We start from the raw sequence: 18,103 nt of genomic DNA, 5'->3' as shown, positions 1-18,103 counted from the left end.
GAAAGGGCATTAAGGGTGAAAGAATCAGAGGCCTGATTTAAGTGTCTTCTGGTCTCCTCTTGGTATGCTCATGCCTGAAGAACTGAGTTAGTATATTAGTGGGATATGCATCATGCCACTAAAATCTGTGTTGATGAGACTGCAGGTGGGAGTTTTTCCCTCGAGTCAGGAGACCCAGGATTGCGCAAGGGTGTGATGGACCCTTGGTGGACTGATCTCTTAGACGATTTATAAAATCACATTTCTTGTGAGTGATTAAAGAAAATAGGTGTTAGCTCCAGAGTTCTGGCCACATTCCAGTTTGGGTCATTCTTCCTGCAGCTTCAATTTCTGCCCATCCCGTGTACATTCATATGGAAGTTTAGACATAATCATCAGCTCTGGACTCCTTTGCTTCCTCCTCTGAGCTGGTGTCTAGAGCCACTCGATCTTGATGCTACTAAGCAACGCTGCATTTGGCATGAGAAGTAGTTGGTGAACCAGTGAAGCAGTTGGACTCGAGGTACCCTCTAACATAGCCTGTCAGTAGGTATTGTGTACAATGTGCACATATAATTTCACTATAGTTGGAGGAATTTATAGACTTTCCATTTGCAAGAAGACTGCTCTGGGTGATAAATAAAAAAATTATTTCCTACTTATCAATGTGGAGCTTGGGAAAATGCAGCATTTCCTTGGTGTATTACATTGGCAATTTACCATAAGTTCTTAAAGACAAATGTCCTTTTAATGTAAACCATGAAGATCTTATGAAGTAATTGTCTTCTTAGCAATGGTGTGAAAGTGTATGCACTTCAGGTATATCATCCATATATATATATCATCATTAAGAAAGCTACAGATTTAGGAAAGGAAGGGCGATTTTGTTGAGAAGCCACTGAACTGTGTCTTGGAAGGTGTGAGCTCATCTCCCAGTGTTGACTGTTCTTTTGTATTTTGGCAAATGTCTTTCTGTGGCTCTGTTTCTTATTGGTTACAAGGAGGATAATAATAGCTCTCTCTTTCCCTGCTTTTGGTCACTTTGCCTTTATACTGTAAATGCTTTGGGCTGCTGCTTCAATGCACAGCAGCCAACAGAAAAATGTCCAGCCTCTGTAATAAACTTGGATATAAAAGCTGGGAGAGTGTAAATGAGCATGCACTGAAGTGTGTTCCCAGAGTTTAGCTGCAGTGTAACTTAGGCTAACTTTACAGATAATATAAAATCTAGAAAGGCTGATTTTTTGTTTGTTACAGCTAAATGCTGTAGAAAGGAAGGGGCATAGGCTGAACAAGTGAATAGGAGGAAGAGGAGAGCAATTCAGTGGGGATGCCTAGGAAAAGAAGGAAACACAGGAAGCCGGTTGGTTTTTTATCTCACCCCACTGCTGTATCTTACAGAAGGAACAGGATGAGAAGACCAGTGCAGTGAAGGAAGAGCTGAAGTACTGGCAAAAACTGCGGCATGACTTGGAGCGGGCTCGACTGCTCATTGAGCTGATCCGTAAGAGGGAAAAACTCAAACGGGAGCAGGTGAGTAGTTCTGGCTGTTGAGTTGCTGCAAGTAACTTCGGTCCCATGCAAACACTCTGTGCTGCAGAAGGCAGAAGAGGAACACAACAGTTTTTCTTGAGCCTTTTCCTCTTTTCATAGAGTCTGACTGTTGGGTGTGCAGAACTCTCTCTCCCTGTGTCAGTCACAGGTTTGCACTGTGCAGCCTCTGCCCTCAGAACCAGGACTGGGTTGCAAAGTGCTGGGACAATGTATTTGCATAACTACTAGTGGATTTGATTTCTGACCTACAACACCCCTTCTATTTCTGGGCAAGTGTTTTGCAGAGTAGAAGTTAGATCTCCCTTCATGATTATTTCAGGAGTTTGCTAACACCTACTCCAGAGGAAGGTCTAAATCACAAGTCAGCTTTTAATCTGTAAGCTAAAAATTCCTGTCATTTGTCCTCTATGTTCACTTTTTAGATGAAAAAGTTTTATGATGGAGACAATGTACTAAATTTTCCAGTTTGCTTTTTGAGCTGTGTGCAGATCTCCAGCATTGCACCAGTGAAGGTTGCTTCCCATACGCTTGCCAGCTTTTCCTGTTGAGGGTCTTTGCTTACCTTACCTAATTGGTTGCTGCACCCACAACTATGCTCTGTGGCAGGAGTATCTTCAAGGACAGCTTCATGAAAGGCTCACCTTGCATACAGTGAGCCCTTACATGTGTCCTCAGGCCTTGCCTGGGTGCTTTCAGGCTGTCTGCAGGGAGCCAGGCAGAAGGAAAGCAGCATCCTCTATGATCACAATTCTTCTGCAATTCTTTTGTGGCCAGAAATTATCCATAGCTTTTCTAGAGTTCTTTTGATGCCAGCACTGGTTCATTTGCCGCGTTGTCCTTGATTTACATTAGTAGCTCAGCCCTCCTTGCTGTGTGGACATATTTTAGGTAGGAGGATCAAAAAAAAAATCATTCTTGGGCTTTGTTCACATCTGATACCTTGACATATCCCTGTCACAGCTGCCTAAATCCATAAAAGCTTATGGAAACTATGATGTGCTTTATAAAATGATAAAATATCACAGAAAAGTTTGTCTAGTTGGAGCTCTATCCCAGCCCAGCTTTTAGGTGAGTGGAGAAGGATGCTCCAGAATCATGCATCTTTGTGTGACTTCTTTCGTGTTCTGGGGGAAGAGTGTGGTCTTTATATCTTGTCTTCATTCATTCTCTCACTGATGCTGTCTTATGCACATCAGTTTGCTTTGTGTAAACATCCTTGCTTACCTTTGCTGTTGGAGTGGTTGATTTAATGACATAACGAGCGATTATAAGATCAAAGAAATTAAAATGTTAAAAGACAAATAAATACTTTTATCCTGTTCCAGTCTTCTTTGAAAGGATTTTCAGTGCTACAACTTGTTTGCTTGAAATCAAACCGTATTAGAGACTTTATAAGGGATATAAGAAACTGTATTAGGAATTTGCAGACATCAAACCACTGTTGCTGTTTGGCTTCTGCCTTGAAGTCTGAGAGTTTATATCTTAAACTTTGTTCATGCTCTATAGTCTAATTATGATGTTGCTCGTGTAAGTTCAACTTTTATATAATGTTGCTAATTAGCATAATAATAATATCTTAAGGCACGGAGTTCTACAGGATAATTTACTAGGCATGAAAAGCCTCTGCTTGTTTTCATTTTTAGTTGTAGTGTCTTTTAATTTTCTGGAGGTTCCTCTTGTTTTGACTTGATGAGATTGAATAAACAGGGGTTCCTCATATATAAAAGGACTGGACTGTGCAGTTAGACTCTGTAAAGTGCTGTCTGCTGATGTACATCCTGCACATGGAGAGCACAATTGTTTCCCAGAAGTTCTACAGCAATGAGTCTACCAGGCTGGTTGGATGCTGACCTGAGTAGAGCCGGGGTGATGATCAGAAGAAACTGGAGGGAGACGCCACTCACATATCCTGTCCTCCGTAACTGTGCTTATCGCTGTTTTCTCATTCCCAGGTCAAGGTTCAGCAGGCTGCTATGGAGCTACAGCTGACCCCTTTCAATGTCCTTCTGCGCACAACACTGGATCTACTTCAGGAGAAGGATGCCGCCCAGATCTTCACAGAGCCTGTTAACCTGAATGAGGCAAGTCTCTTTCCTAGAGGTGTCTAGTGGGTTGTAGATAAGGTATTGCTGGGCAGAGGCTCATAACCTAGAAGTCGTAACCCTAGAAACACAAACTACCTTGTCCCAAGCTGCTGGTGGACTAAAGAATATCTCAAAAAGGACTCATGATGTGAGTATCATTCCGGGCCAAAAAAAGGTATTTTTTTTTTTCTGGAAGCTTTAGCACATCTTGTACAAGTAATGTTTTGCAAAGCCAGGGTATGTCTGCCTTGACGGGGTGACAGAAATTAACTTCTGGCGCTACCCCTTGCCAGTGGAAAGGGCATTAAGAGTGCTTATGATGGATGCACTCTAGTTGACTAGTAAATGGTTTTTGTAATTGTACAGGTTTTATATGTTTAGGTTCCAGATTACCTGGAATTCATTTCCAACCCAATGGATTTTTCCACCATGAGGCGGAAGCTGGAGTCCCATCTGTACCGAACATTGGATGAGTTTGAGGAAGACTTTAACCTTATAGTTACCAACTGCATGAGGTATAATGCTAAAGACACGATTTTCCACCGAGCAGCTGTCCGGCTCAGAGACTTTGGAGGAGCGATATTGCGTCACGCACGGCGGCAGGCTGAAAGCATTGGCTTTGACATTGGTGTGGGGATTCACCTGCCTGAGTCACCCAAAACTGAGGACTTTTACCTCTTTTCTTGGGAGGATGGTGAGTAATTATTAACATTTTTTTCTCAGGCAGATCATAATTTTTGTTCTGAGCATGTCTTTGAGCCTGCATGGAAATCATAGCCATCATTCTACATACAAGACTTTTCCTATCCACCTATTTACCTAGGCATATATCTAACTCCTTTAGAGCCTAAGTGAGCAGGATTTCAGGTGAGCTGGGCACTCTGAGCTAGGTGCAGCTTAGCTCCAGCTCTCTTAGGGCATGTCTGTCTTGGAAGAGCCTTGTAAACTGCTCATGCTCTTTGATTTGTGCTGTGACTGTAGTACAAACTTGGTATTTTACAAAGCAATGCAGAGGTGGATCGAGGGTTTTTTGCTCTGGGGAAACCTTATGCATTTCTTTGTATTGTAAATTGGCAAGGTGTAGAGCCACTGGGTTAGATGGAGCACTGAGGTCTGGGAGCGGGTGATGGGGTGGTCAAAGTACTGGGACTCAATCAATCCTTCTAGCTGAGACTTCCCATTCCCAGCATGATCGCATCCGTTCCTACAGCCCTCTTGCGATGCAGCTCCAAAGCATTGGTTGAATAACTTGGCTAAACTTAGTACCGGATATTGAGGCCAATATGAAGCACTCAGAGCTTGCAGTCTGCCATTTGCTTCCTAAATGTTGAAGCTCTCTTGGGTACTGGTGTAGAGTCATTATGAAATTTGTGTTGGTGTACAGTAGCACGTCTTTCAGCTGTCTGTCCTGCACCTTTGGAGGCCAGCCCTTCAACAGAGCCCAAAGAATGGCAAACATTATGTTTGGGCCAGTTCTGTTTGTGGTCTGTTTTTGTCATTTAATCTGACAATGAAGTAGGTTTCTGACAAAAACCTAGACTGTAAACTGTTCTGTGTGCAGACACATGTCCTATCACTGTGGCCCCTGGGACAGTAAGGGGAACTAAAGAGCGCAGTGCAAGTTAAATCAGCTGCTTTTTGCCCAAAGGAAGGAAGTCAGAGCTCCAAGGTTAATGATTGCTAAATCTCCAGACTAAAGCGATTGATTCATGAATAGCATCAAAGGGAATGAGGCATGGCAGTGGTCCCAGATGTTTATTCAAGGGGCCTTACTCCTTCCCTTTGCTGTTACAATCTCTTTTGATGCAGTGGATAACATCCTCCTCCCAGAGAATCGGGCTCACCTCTCATTGGAGGCCCAGCTGAAGGAGCTGCTGGAAAAACTAGACATAGTGAGCACCATGCGGTCCAGTGGTGCACGGACACGACGCATCCGGCTCCTGAGACGGGAGATCAACTCCGTTCGGCAGAAACTGGCCCAGCAGCAGAACAAGACCATGGCCAAGGGGGACACTGTGCTGCGGGACCAGAGGCTGGAGAAAACATCAAGGGATGGGGATGAGGAAAAGGAGAAAGGTGAGAGGTTGCATCAGGATTTTAATTCCAACTCTCAAGTGCATGTCAGCAGTCAAGACCTGCTGTTTCTCCTGTCAGTGGCCCTGGTGAAAGATGGGAATGGCTGTTAGTAGTTTTGGGAGTAACTCTTTGTAAAATGTTCAGGCAGGTTCTTTACTCCTTTAGCAGATGATGCCAAGCCCCCGCACCCTCCAACCCTGGAGCCCACAGGACCTGCACCCTCCCTCTCGGAGATGGACTCTCTGCAGGACCCTCCAACACTCAAACCCATCAGTGAAAGTAAGTCCTTGAATCAGCTGCAGAAGAGGGTGGTGTTGGACAGGGAGCTCTTTGACAAGAAGGCTCTGCAGCGGGAGAGCCAAGCCTTCCAGCGCCTGCTCACCAACAACAGCCTGAATGGACTGGCCTTGTCGCCTGCAGACACCCCTGCCAGCCCCTCCTTCAGCAGCGTGGGCCGACGAACATCTGTCCTTTTTAAAAAAGCTAAGAACGGGGTGAAGCTGCAGAGAGGTCTGGACTGCTCCCTGGAAAACAGGGAGGACCACAGGCAGAGCGGGCAGCTTTCACCCTCCTGCCCTGATGGGGAGCGACAAGCTCGGAAGCGGCCACAGAGCAGAACCTGCAATGAGAGCAATCGAGAAAAGTCACCCAGGCAGGCAGGACAGAGAGGTAAGGAAAGACTGGACATGGCACTTAGTGCCATGGTCTAGTTGACATGGTGGTGTTAGGTTACAGGTTGGACTTGATGATCTCAGAGGTCTTTTTCAACCTAATTGGAAATCCCAGTTCCTTGGGATTTCTTTTCCCCCTGAACCCTTGGAAACTGTGAGATGGGACCGAGGACATAGAAATCCTGGGACTGAGTAAAAACTTCTGCATCCAAACTACACACCTGGAACTGACTTTATGCTTAGGGGAAAACATAGGCTTCATGACCAGATGTGCCTGGTGAAAGCTGCATCTCTTCCACATGTTTCTAAAATAGGGCAAACAAGACATGTCCATAATGAGTTGCACTTCTCCACTGACTGTACATGTTGTTTTTGGTATCTTAGTTCAGCTCTAGTCACCTCCATTTTAGACATTTAAAGGTACCAAGATGAAGCCCAGGGAAGTCACTAGTGATTCTTTTCTTTGCTAGTCTACATGGCTGCTGTAAGAGAGAGGTTTCCATTTTGTGTAAGGCAAGCCAACGTGCCCAGCTGCTTGCATTTGGTTGCAACTGTGCACAGCGTGTAGTAACACAGCGCCCATGTAAGATGAGATGTTAAACATTGCTTTTAAATCAGCTGTACCCTCAGTTCTGGAGTTTAAATAAAATTGGTGGGAATACCAAGAAGATTCCTTTTCAAATTAGATTTGCAAATAAGAATAAGCAGCTGAGGTGAAATTTGGAAAGACACAAGAGGAAAGAGACATCTGAGTGACAGCACTGTAATTTCTTTTAATTCTGTGTGAACAGCTGTTTTGGGACAGTTCCCGTCTGTAAGGTTTGACTTGGCCTACACTTCAAATATTATCTCATAACTATGAGGCTATCATAAGGTTGCTAGCATACTGAGAGTGGGAGGAAAGCAGTTGAATGTGGAGATAGACTTACCAGGACAGGTTAAGGGAAACACAAATGACTTCTCCGAAGAGCTGAGGGACTCACCATCATCATCTGTTGGTAATTAAAGCAGAAAGTTGTCATCTGCATAGGACACAGGTCAGAATGAGAGGCTGAAATGAAAAACCGGGAAAATAAAGGCAGGGTGCTGAAAAATCACTGATAACTACGTTCCTCCTTGGCTGAAGCAGCACTGCCAGCTTTTTTTCAAGTTGCAGCACTGCTTTTTTGTTACAGCCCCAGCTCTCTCCATGATTTTAAACACAGCTGATTTCTCCTAACGTGAGCAGGTGTTTGGTGGGATGAATCTGTGTTACTGTAGAAGCCGGTCATTGTGATCAGGATTTTCATAACAAGGTGTTTCCCAGCAATTTACGCCTTGTGGCAATTCCATATTTACACCTAGAAAAAACAATAGTAGCCTTGCCATGAGTTTGCCCTTTGTATGGCTGTTGGACTTTTGGTGAGACCATGGGAACTTGGTGGTGGTGGGTGCCTGGATGGGGGAAGGCCATGGTCATCTGGCTTCTTGTGCCTGCTCTGAACTTGGGAATGCTCTCAGGAGTCAGTTCCTGTCATTCCCATTTGTCTCCTTGGCAGGAGTGACTAATGGCTTTGCGAAGCATGCAGAAAGTGGCTCTGACTTCGAGTGCAGCTCGGCCCTGGGCAGTGGACTGGTGTTTGAATCCTGCAGGTAAGTTCTCCATGCAAAACTGTGCCCTGGAACACCTTCTGTGTCTGAATTTATCTCTCTGCTTTTGTTCTTTGACTTCTTCATTTTAAACCCAGCCTAAACTCTTACTTCTGTGCCTACTCTAAAAGGCAAAAAGCTACTGTGTTTCTGTCCTGTTCTTTTAAGCTATAGGTCCCAAAAGCAGGGCTTGATTTTCCAAACAAGTGGGTATCTGTTACACTTGTCTCTCTCAGTGTATACACATCCTCTCTGCTGACGAATGCTTTGCAGCCCTTGAGAGCCAAAACTGGAAAAAACTTGAAATCAGATTTTCAGTTGAGCACTGCAGGTAAAGTTGAACTTTTACCACCTGAATTGCTGCTTTCTTCCTCTCAGAAGTTTAGAAGTAGAACTAGGTGCTTCAAACGTGACTTAGAACAGACTTAGAGCAAACACCTGATACCTTCTGGTCAATTTCAGTAGGTACATATGGGTACCATGTCAATTTTCCGGTCTTATTTATCCGTCCAGCCCTCCTAACACTGATTTAAGTTATTTCACAGTCCTTTCACTGCACAGTAAAACCTGTTATGCCAGAATCATGTTTGTGCTCTGAGTGGCAGGCTGAGCACATTTGAGCTGGATGGGTAAGATCATCCTGGACAGACAGAAGCAAGATGGTTTTAGTTGATATTTATGGTTATGTTTGCAGTGCCTTGAACATGACCCATCACTGGAGAAATACGTTTGAACATTTTGTGCTTCCTCACAATGCATGTACTCAGTTAGTTGTGTAAGATTTCAAGCTTGCAGTGTTAGTTGGGCACTCAAAATCATATGCCTCTGCACACCTGTTCTCAGAGCTGAACAACAGATCAAAACTGTTAACCGTGTAATAAAATGTTCTGCAGCAGGGTTGAATCCCAGGAGCCTTTTTCAAATGAAAACTCTGCTCTGCTGGGCAGAGGGATCCTAAATGTTAGCTGCCCAAAGAGATGTATAATTTTGCACTTGTAGCTAAGGTTTGATTAGTGTTACCATTGTAAATCTATTTGCAAAGTCTTTCGTGCCCATGACAAGGGGCAAGGCCCTGGGTTTGGAGGAGCAGTTTTTAGGCAAAGGCTTTTCCCTGTCACAGAGGGATCCCACCTCCACAGTCAGGTGCTGGGCAACCCAAGGGCAGCATGTGGCATCCCAGTAAATTCTCTCTCTTTGCTCATGCTGAGCCCCATGTAGGCATAGAACCTCAGTTCTTGTTAGAGATGAGAGATGAGGATGCTCTCAGAACAAGACCAAGAGCCAGAAATTGCCTTTCAAGCCATGTCTTGGGCTTATGGCCCCACCATATTTCCCTCCATTTCTCCATCTGTAAGTGATGAACACAAATGTGAATTCATAGGGAGTGTGTGGACTTATTAGTTGGTGTTTGTACAGTACTGTGAAGATGAGAACTGTGATGTAAGTGCTTATTGCAAGAACTGCGAGCAATTCACGTAGTAAAAATTACATTAGAGCTATGTGACACCCCCAAAACAAGCTGATGCCTCATGGATAACTTGTACAGTTATTCTATTTAGGAACAGTTCTGTTGACTGCTTTTTCTCCAGTCTTTCTTTTTGAGCACCAAAGTCACTCAGAATAGGTTGCTTATTAGGAAACTGTGAAAGAAAAAAATAATTACATTATAAGAAAAAATATGATTGCTTGAGGTGGAGATATGGTCCATTTTCTGAAATGTCTGTAGTAATGAGGTGAAAGGGAATTCATGGATATGGGCCGTAGGAGTCCAGGTGCATATTAGAGTCGTGCTGGAGGGCTACTGTGTCATCTCTTAAGTCTGTACACAACTGGTATAGCTCATGAAAGCTCCAAAATCATCAGCTCTCACGTGTGACATCTTGACTGGGTTTCTTTCTCATGTTTACCGCTTGGTTTCTGTTAGGCCCTTTCGTAGTTCCTGGGAAAGCTGGGATGATGTCCATTGCACTTTCACCAAAAGAGATCGCATTTTGGTGAAGTATTCACTTTTCTTTTCATGTCAGGGAGGCACCAATGCAGTAATTTTTCAGTATTTTAGACAGAGCTGGGGAATCTATTTTCTTGTCTTTGTTCTCAAGGATAATCTGTTTTCTCCTAATGCCCTTCTTTTCCATATCTTTCTAACAGTGGTTTGATGCCTCCTAAGCGCAGTCGAGGAAAGCCAGCTCTTTCTCGGATGCCCTTCATGGAAGGTGTGAATGGAGACCCTGATTTCAGTGGCTCAGGTGAGAATTGCTGCACAGCCCACACTGCTCTGGTCCCAGTGTGTTGTAGGGCAGACATCCATCTAAACCGGAGGGAGCACATTCCAAAGCACACCAGGAACCAGTCTGCACAAACTATTCAGGTTTTATGATCAGGCTGCTGACCTGCCTGGGCATTATTACCTGCTTTGTTACAAATTTAGAGTATTGCATAAAAGATTTTTCCCACTTTCACCTTTGCCGATTGCCTATGCCCAGTGTTCTCCTTGGAAGGGTACTTTCTGTAGGGCTGATGTGTGTAATGTGCCTGGCACTGTCTTCTCCTGTTTTGGGACTAGTTCTCTTTAATGATGCTGCAATAAAAGAGTTAATTGTAAGAGGAGTCTCTCTGGAGATGACTTCATAGCTGTTCCCTCTTGTATTGCTTGCAAGGTCCTCATAACAAAGTTGTCTTTGTCAAACTGTGCTATATGTCTGTAAAATTGTCACACTCCTCTAATGCTACCCAAGGCACTACACCATTTTTTCGGTGCTCACACGACCAGATTCTTGTCTTTTTTATGGAGTGTCAACTACAGAGTTTTTGCAGGTCTGTGCTGAAATCAGAATTCAGCTTTGATTCCCTGGAGCGCCTGTGCCCTTCTGTGCAGCTCCTGAGTGCAGGCTCTTGTCGTGGCTCTCTGAGAACCATTATTATCCTGGACCTTGTGTGTTCTGCAGTCTTCTTTGGAGATAAGCTTACGGAGTTGGGCTGGTAACATGAGAATTAGACTCAGTGGGACAATTCTGTGTTTTAAAATAGCATTTAATTAATGGAAGAATATGTCTGGAATGCAATAGTGGAGAGGCACGTCAGATCTGTCTTGACAGGGTGCTCAGTTGGGTTGTACTCAGCATTTTCTAGATTCAATTTTCAATGCCAGTTTGATCATTTTCCCCACAGCAAGCACTACTTGCTATAAAATTTGCATTAATGGAGATTACTCCTTTTCCAGGACCCTGAGCTGATAGATTTCATGCGTATGACCAAACCCATCTCTTGTGTAGCCATTCGATTTCAGTGACTCAATTTAATTAATATTTCCATATTGAAGAGTTCATATGAAGCTACATGCATGCACAGACTTGGACCCATGATTTAAGAGGCTGTGGCTTTATCTTAATGCTGACCATGACTGTACTGACAGAGCATAAAGAAGGCTGCAGCTCAGTGCACACTAAATTTTATCATAAACTTACTGCAGATGAGATACGTGTCATATCACATCTCGTTTGGCCACCCAATGCATATGGGTACAAACAATAAGTGGCTTTCCATTTTGTTCTGTCAGATGTTTTAAGTACAACAGTAATTCATCTATTTTAGCTGATTGCTACTGAGACAATGCAGACCATCATGCCTGGGTTAGATGACAGTGTGATTTCTTGTGTTACCATAACCCTTTTGCTAGTAATAGCCCTCCTAAGCCGTGTGTCCTCCTGTCCCTTAGGCAGAACTCTTCTGATGTCCTTTGAGAGTCAGGCTGAGTTGGAGCCCTTGGAGCTTGTGTGGGCCAAGTGCCGTGGCTATCCTTCCTACCCTGCCTTGGTAAGTACCCTACTGCTCTCTCACAACCTGTACTTGCAGGGCACATAGCCCAGAATACAGTACTGGTGTGCAGTTTAACCAACCAGAAAAGGAAAACTTCTCAAAATAATGCAATACGTGGGTTTTTTTCTTTCCCCTTTGTGCACTTTATTTTCCCTGTGCTCGTTGTTTCAGAGCATTGCAGAGAACTTATAAAACATTGGGCTCTCATTGTCAGGGATAGGAACTCCCCTTCCCTTCTCTCCCCTCCCCTCGCCTGAAAGTAATCAGTACTTCTGGGATGAGAAGACGTAAATTTTATAAATGCAGGCACCACGTTCCACTGGTGTTTTAAGTATCTGCACATTTTCCTGTGTAGTGAGTACAACTCCATACATAGGTGCCCAGCTGGCCCTGTCATGTATATTCTCTTGCAATAACCATAAATTTGATTTAAATATGGGAATATATTAATGTGTTTGCACTTAGTCCCTTGAGCAATACTACCTTAATACTTATCTGGCTTTGGATGTTTTTCTATAAACACGAAATCTGTCTCCATACTTGGTTTCAAAGCAAAACATGGCATGCAGGTGTTGCTAGGAAGTGCACTACCACTGCAGTGCTTAAGTTGTCAACAGAGATTGCCAAAGTAAGTTTATGAGTAAGAACATGAGATGGGCTGACCATGTTTTGTTGTTTCTGTTGCTTTTAAATATACTCCTTGAAATATGGCTTTTCCTGCCATCTCTGCTCCATGTAATTTCCACGTGGCTGCAGCCATGTGCTTAATTACCTTACTGGTTTGGATGGCAAGGACAGACAGCTCTTGTGACTGCTAACAAATTGTAAGGGCTAAAAGAAAGTGGCCATCACAGAAATTAGAAGTCTCTACATCCAAGCAGCAGAACTGTGAGACTGGGCGTATCACATTTATTGTATGAGTTTGGAGTGAGGGAGAGAGATCCTTTGCTGAACACGACACTGAGTTTGTACTGAATTACCAATTAGTGTAGATGCATCTACAGCCGCACAGAACAACATACGTAGATCCTTTCACTTTTTAAAGATTGGGTGCCTGACTTTTGAACTTACCTTCTTCAGGGGAAGGCTTGAGGACAAAATGTTTTTAGAAAGAGCCACTGAAACATAACAAGCAATTTCGCTTACTGTCCAAAGTAGACTTATTTGTCTAGCTTGGATAGACTGAAAGAACAGAAAAAAAAATGCCTTCTCTTCATTACTTAGAAGGACTCTGTTCTTAAATATCCTTTCCTTGTGTCACTAGATAATTGATCCCAAGATGCCGCGTGAAGGTTTGCTTCACAATGGAGTCCCCATTCCTGTCCCACCCGTGGATGTGTTGAAGTTGGGGGAGCAGAGGCAAACGGAGGCAGGAGAAAAGCTCTTCCTTGTCCTTTTCTTTGACAACAAGAGAACCTGGTGAGTGTGTGCAGACAGACCTGCGGTGAGTGCTGTTGCAGAGGAGGAAGATTTAACATAATCTCTGATATATGGGAGCACACAGGGATTATGATGATGATGATATTATGTGCAAATTGGAGAATTTGAACATGCAGCAGTCAAGAAGAGTCTAAATAAGGAAGACAGCCTGCTTTTCCTGGCGCAATCACACAACATCTCACAGTTCCACGGTGAACAGTCCAGCATCCTACACTCAGGGGGCACATCAACCATGAAAATACTGAGGTACATTGAGAGTCAATTTGCAGCAAATTACTGAGAGCATTTGACTTTAAAACACTAGCAGACTAGGCAGCCTGTTCCAATGCTGCACAAAAGATTTGCCAAAAATTTCCAGGGTAATGTTTTTAAAATGCTGGGTTTAGTTCTTATTTAGACTTGGCTGATTTTTCAGAGGTGCTGAGTACCTGCAGTTTTCAAATCAAGATCTTTGTTTAAGATGGAAAATGTAGGTGTAAGCACATAGGTTCAAAGCAAGTGAAATATCTCAAGGCGTTTTGTTGTTCTGCTTCAGACAGACTGAATCTGCTGATTTTAGCATTAATTGCTGACCATGCTCACATGGTAACAATAAACCAGCCAGATATAATAAGGCATAAACAAGTGAAATGCCTTCAAAATACTAAAAAGACTCTGAAATCTGTGTATGAAAGAATGGGAAACTTGTAAAATTGGAGAATTATTCTGGAAGAGGCGACAAGAACCATGCAAATAAGCTGTCACACGGGAGGCAATATCTGTGTGCAGCTGGGATCACAGATTCAGAGAGCTTATCCTGCAGACAGAGCAGATGCTGGACTGTTGGGATGCTGTGGGAACAGAAGGTAGATGGGCTTGCCTTTCCTTCTGCTGCCTCTATAAAATAACATATCAGGAGTTTAAAAAGAAGCCTTGTTTCAAGAGCCCTTCTCCTTAATCTCCTGAGGAAGGTTTTTGCTGGCATTCCTGGAAGAATAGTGAAGCATGAGATCAGGGCCAGAGGCTGGAGGAAGGAGGTGGACATTGCCCGAAGGTGGTGTCAGGGATGGAGGGAAGATACCCCATTGGGAATAGAGCAGTGCCAAACATATAGTGGGTAAAAGCAGCAAGAGAGAGGGTTTCCCCTTACATTTTGGGGCTGCAGCAGTGTTTTATGCAATCTAAAGAGGTGGAGACGAGGTGCAACACAGGCAAAGTATATACCATCTGCTTGGGAAGTTGAGAAGGTGATCACGTATGCATCACTTGAGGAGTGTTTCTGTGTCCTCTGGGGAAAAGAGGTGTCAAGAGACAAATTCCTGAGGCTTTTTATTAGTACACTGCATTATTTCACTGTTCCTGATTACCAGAACTAGTTGATACAGAGCATGTTCTTCAAGGAGGTACCAGTGATTTTTAGCAGAAAAGCAATGGCAGTGCCATGCTATAGTCATCATTTTGAAAAACATAAATCCAAGCTTGTAATTGAAACTACCTTTCCAACAAAAACAAGCATTTCCCTGGCTTTGCCCTGCTCTTGCTGAATACAGCTCTGCTGCTTGTTTACACTCTTAAGTGGTCCCTTAGAGCCTTGTTTGTAGTTTGTGGGAAGATAAGGCATCTCAGGAAAGTCCTAAATTTCTGCTGACTTCAGTGATGTCTCAGAAGAGTCACAAACTGATTAAGATAAGCTGAGCTGCCCTGGGTCGTCCATGTTGGCTGGCTGGGGGATGCACTGAACTATATGCTAGCAGTGACTGAGGTTGAGCTCCTAGGGGCTGGACTTCATTAAGAGGGATAGGTGGCATATTTCCTAGTGTACTGTTAAATCTGGACACAATAAAAACCTGCTACAGACAAGGCATTTGCAATTTTAGTCATCCATTAGGGTTAGCTTGGGTTTTGGACATGTCAGCTGGAAGTTGCCTGTTTCTGGATGATACTCAGATAGTTGTACCCACCTAACCTCTAATGCTTACAGCTTCTTGGAACAAGACAGAGTTTGCTCAGGTATTGCAAGGGTGAGAGGCCTCCAGGTGTTTGCTCTTCTTTCCCTATTTTCCCTCTCAATATCCTTGATGACGGGTTTTTGCACTCTTTACTGCAGGCAGTGGCTTCCACGTGACAAAGTGTATCCCCTTGGTGTTGATGACACAGTGGACAAGTTAAAGATGATGGAAGGACGAAAAACCAGCATCCGCAAGTCTGTGCAGGTGGCATACGACCGAGCCATGATCCACATGAGGCGAGTACAGGGAGACCATCCCTTCATTACATCCAGTTACCTGTAAAGGACTGGGGTGACTGGACCTCCTTTTTTCCCCCAGACCTTGTGCTCACTGCATTGGCAAAGTGGACCATCTCATGCACTGATTGGCAGGGGAACACCGTTCCCAGCAGCTTTCAGCGGTCCTCAAAGTACACTGAAATGTGCCAAAAAAGCCTTGTCCAGCTTCTTTCTGAATGTCACTACTGAAGAGGTGGCAAGAGATGAAATGTACGGTCTACAGGGCTGGGAGTAAGGTAGTTAGCAAAAGCTGATGGGTGATGGGAGCCAAGGTGAGTTGATGCAGTGAGCAGAGTGCAGCACTTGGGTGTTTGGACCTCATTCACCCTCCCTTGCTCCCGCCTCCCCTGTGCTGCCAGGGTTTGTAAGTCATCAGCCAGCCCGGAATAGTTCCTGGGAACCTGCCACCACTGTAACAGAACCAGGTTCCTGTATGGAAATCCCAACTTGACTTTCTTGTGCCAAGTTTTCCCAAACCATCATTGGCCTTTTCATTTTTCTTTAAATGACATTGTCCTATCACATAAAAAAACCCTGGAAAATAATAGCTGGGAGTTCACATTATGATTTTCCTGCCTATGTACATAGTGTTTTCATGTTTAGATTTCTCTCATTGCCTTTAGAAAAGCTTGAGATATATTGGTGACCTTCCCCCCTTTGCTGCACACAGTTACATGCACAGAGCTTTAAAGATGAAAAGCAGATTACCTGGTCTGTGTGTATATGTATGTCCTAGAAATTTATTTTGTATCTGTGAATCTGCTGTTACATTTCATATCATTACTGTGCAGTATGGAATCTAAACAAGGATAACTTCATTTTTTGAAAAAGTAAAAGTAATTTTGGAGGTGTCGAATTGGAGTTGAAGCAGCTCTGCAGGCACTGAGGTTGATCAGGGTTGGCTGGAGATAGATACATCTTTTATGCACATTTGGTGTAAGGCTCCTCTTCCTTTCTTCCCTCTTTTCTATCTCTTTAAGGTTTTCCTCTGACGCAGTTCAGGTTGAAACCAAGTGCTAACAAGAGCACACAATCATTTCCCATTTCCCCTTCTCCCATGCAGACATAGCCTTTCCTTGGTGTGTGAGTCTCCAGCATTGTCATTCATCCAAAGCCAAGGAAACCCAGCTCTGCAGACCATCCCTGCTGTTTTGTGTTTGCATTGCAAAAAACAGGGACAAACTGATGTCTGGAAACTTGATGACAAAATCTTTTCTATTAGCCAAGGAGTTTATGATTTCTCCGATCTATTCTGTTGTTTATCTCTTTTTGCTTTCCCATTTTAAAGAACCAAAGGTGCAAAGTAAGATTGTAGATTGAATATCATTTTGCTTTTTAACTCAATATTTTTTTATTATTTTTAACTTTTTCATACTGAAGAGAATGATAATGAATAGTGGGGAGTAATCACTGCCATTTCTATTTGATCTACTTTTTTAAAATACCACTTCTTATACACTGGGGCATGGAACCACATTTGAAGGAATTTTAAGATTCCTGCAACATATAGAGGTAGGACATAGGTTTGTAAAAATACTAACAGTGACAATAACACCTATGGAGTGTGGCTAGGGAAGGATGTTGTATATATAGTTGTAAAATGTTCTAAATTATTTAGACCTATTGTCACTATTCTTGAAGTCCTCAGTTGTGTTGCTGGGTCTTTTATATGCACACAGTGTCATTTATTTAAAGGAACATACACTTTTCTAGGTGGTAGCTCAGCTGTGGACTTGTGACCTGTGTATATGCTTTAAGGTCTCGGGAGGTGGGTTTTTTTCGTGTTTGTTTTTGGTTTGTTTTCTTTTTTTTTTTTTTTTTTTTTTTTATGACATTTTAGAATATCAATTGGCTAATGTCCTGCTGTTGCTACGGAACCTAAATGTTACTGTCAGTCTGCTGTAAAGCACAGATTGCTCTATTTATTGTAGTAAGTGAATTTATTTGATTTCTAGAATTGTTTATATCAGATGGTATAAGAGAGGTAATAAGAAAATCTATGCTTGTAAAGAAAAGAAAACCTAATTTTACCTTCTATAATCTGACTGTCTGAGACTATATTTTCTCTCTGAGAAATAAATGTTCTAATGTATGAAAAAACCAAAACACTGTCCTCAAAAAGTGTTCTTCCTTGCTAGTGTTGTCCTGAAATCTAGAACTTACTGTGATGGCTTTTAATCATCTCAGTTGTCCCAGATGCAGGTGGAAAGCCTGAAAAGAGCAATGGGGAAGTGAAACATGGAGTTTCTTATCCTGCCTTGACCATCTCTTGAGGATAAGGTTGTTCCCTGTGCAGTGGGTGACAGGCTAGATGCTGCAGGGTGTGATCCCACCTTGTGCCTTGCACAGCAGTGTGCTGATGGGGAAGTTGGCTGAGAGCCCCGAAGGGATGGGAATTGGCAGTCTGGGGTTTGAATTGCATCTGCTGGCAGTGCTGGACCAGGGACAGCGGGACTTGCCAGCAGATGGGATGTGGAGGCAGCAGGACAGACCCTGCAGCTGGGCTGATCCCTGTCGCATACCTGGGGAGAGTTTCTCATCTCAGCACGGCTCTTCCCTAAGATGCACTTGCCCTTCCCTGCACAGTT

General features: G+C 43.4%; 1 protein-coding gene across 8 annotated transcripts in view; it reads left to right on the top strand.

Annotated features, from left to right (window-relative positions):
- BRPF3 (bromodomain and PHD finger containing 3) overlaps window positions 1-17,615 on the top strand; it is a 32,167-nt gene extending 14,552 nt beyond the window's left edge. For 4 of the 8 annotated variants that reach the window (XM_027899880.1, XM_027899885.1, XM_027899879.1 and 1 more), the window contains exons 4-13: window positions 1,381-1,512; window positions 3,486-3,614; window positions 3,999-4,311; window positions 5,427-5,693; window positions 5,859-6,362; window positions 7,903-7,996; window positions 10,142-10,239; window positions 11,709-11,806; window positions 13,074-13,228; window positions 15,336-17,615. In XM_027899880.1, coding sequence (XP_027755681.1) covers window positions 1,381-1,512; window positions 3,486-3,614; window positions 3,999-4,311; window positions 5,427-5,693; window positions 5,859-6,362; window positions 7,903-7,996; window positions 10,142-10,239; window positions 11,709-11,806; window positions 13,074-13,228; window positions 15,336-15,519 — 1,974 coding nt within the window. In that variant the 3' untranslated portion in view covers window positions 15,520-17,615. Of the gene's footprint in view, window positions 1-1,380; window positions 1,513-3,485; window positions 3,615-3,998; window positions 4,312-5,426; window positions 5,694-5,858; window positions 6,363-7,902; window positions 7,997-10,141; window positions 10,240-11,708; window positions 11,807-13,073; window positions 13,229-15,335 lie in introns of those variants that run through there. The other 4 variants (XM_027899883.1, XM_027899882.1, XM_027899884.1 and 1 more) reach the window with 4 other exon arrangements.
- The last annotated feature ends 488 nt before the right edge of the window (window positions 17,616-18,103 follow it).

Source organism: Empidonax traillii, unplaced genomic scaffold, assembly GCF_003031625.1.
Source record: "Empidonax traillii isolate 1590-97213 ecotype Southwest subspecies unplaced genomic scaffold, ASM303162v1 scaffold694:size336501, whole genome shotgun sequence".
NCBI classification, from domain to species: Eukaryota; Metazoa; Chordata; class Aves; order Passeriformes; family Tyrannidae; genus Empidonax; species Empidonax traillii.
The sequence above is the reverse complement of the archived record's forward strand: the minus strand, read 5'-3'. Positions and strand labels throughout refer to the sequence as shown.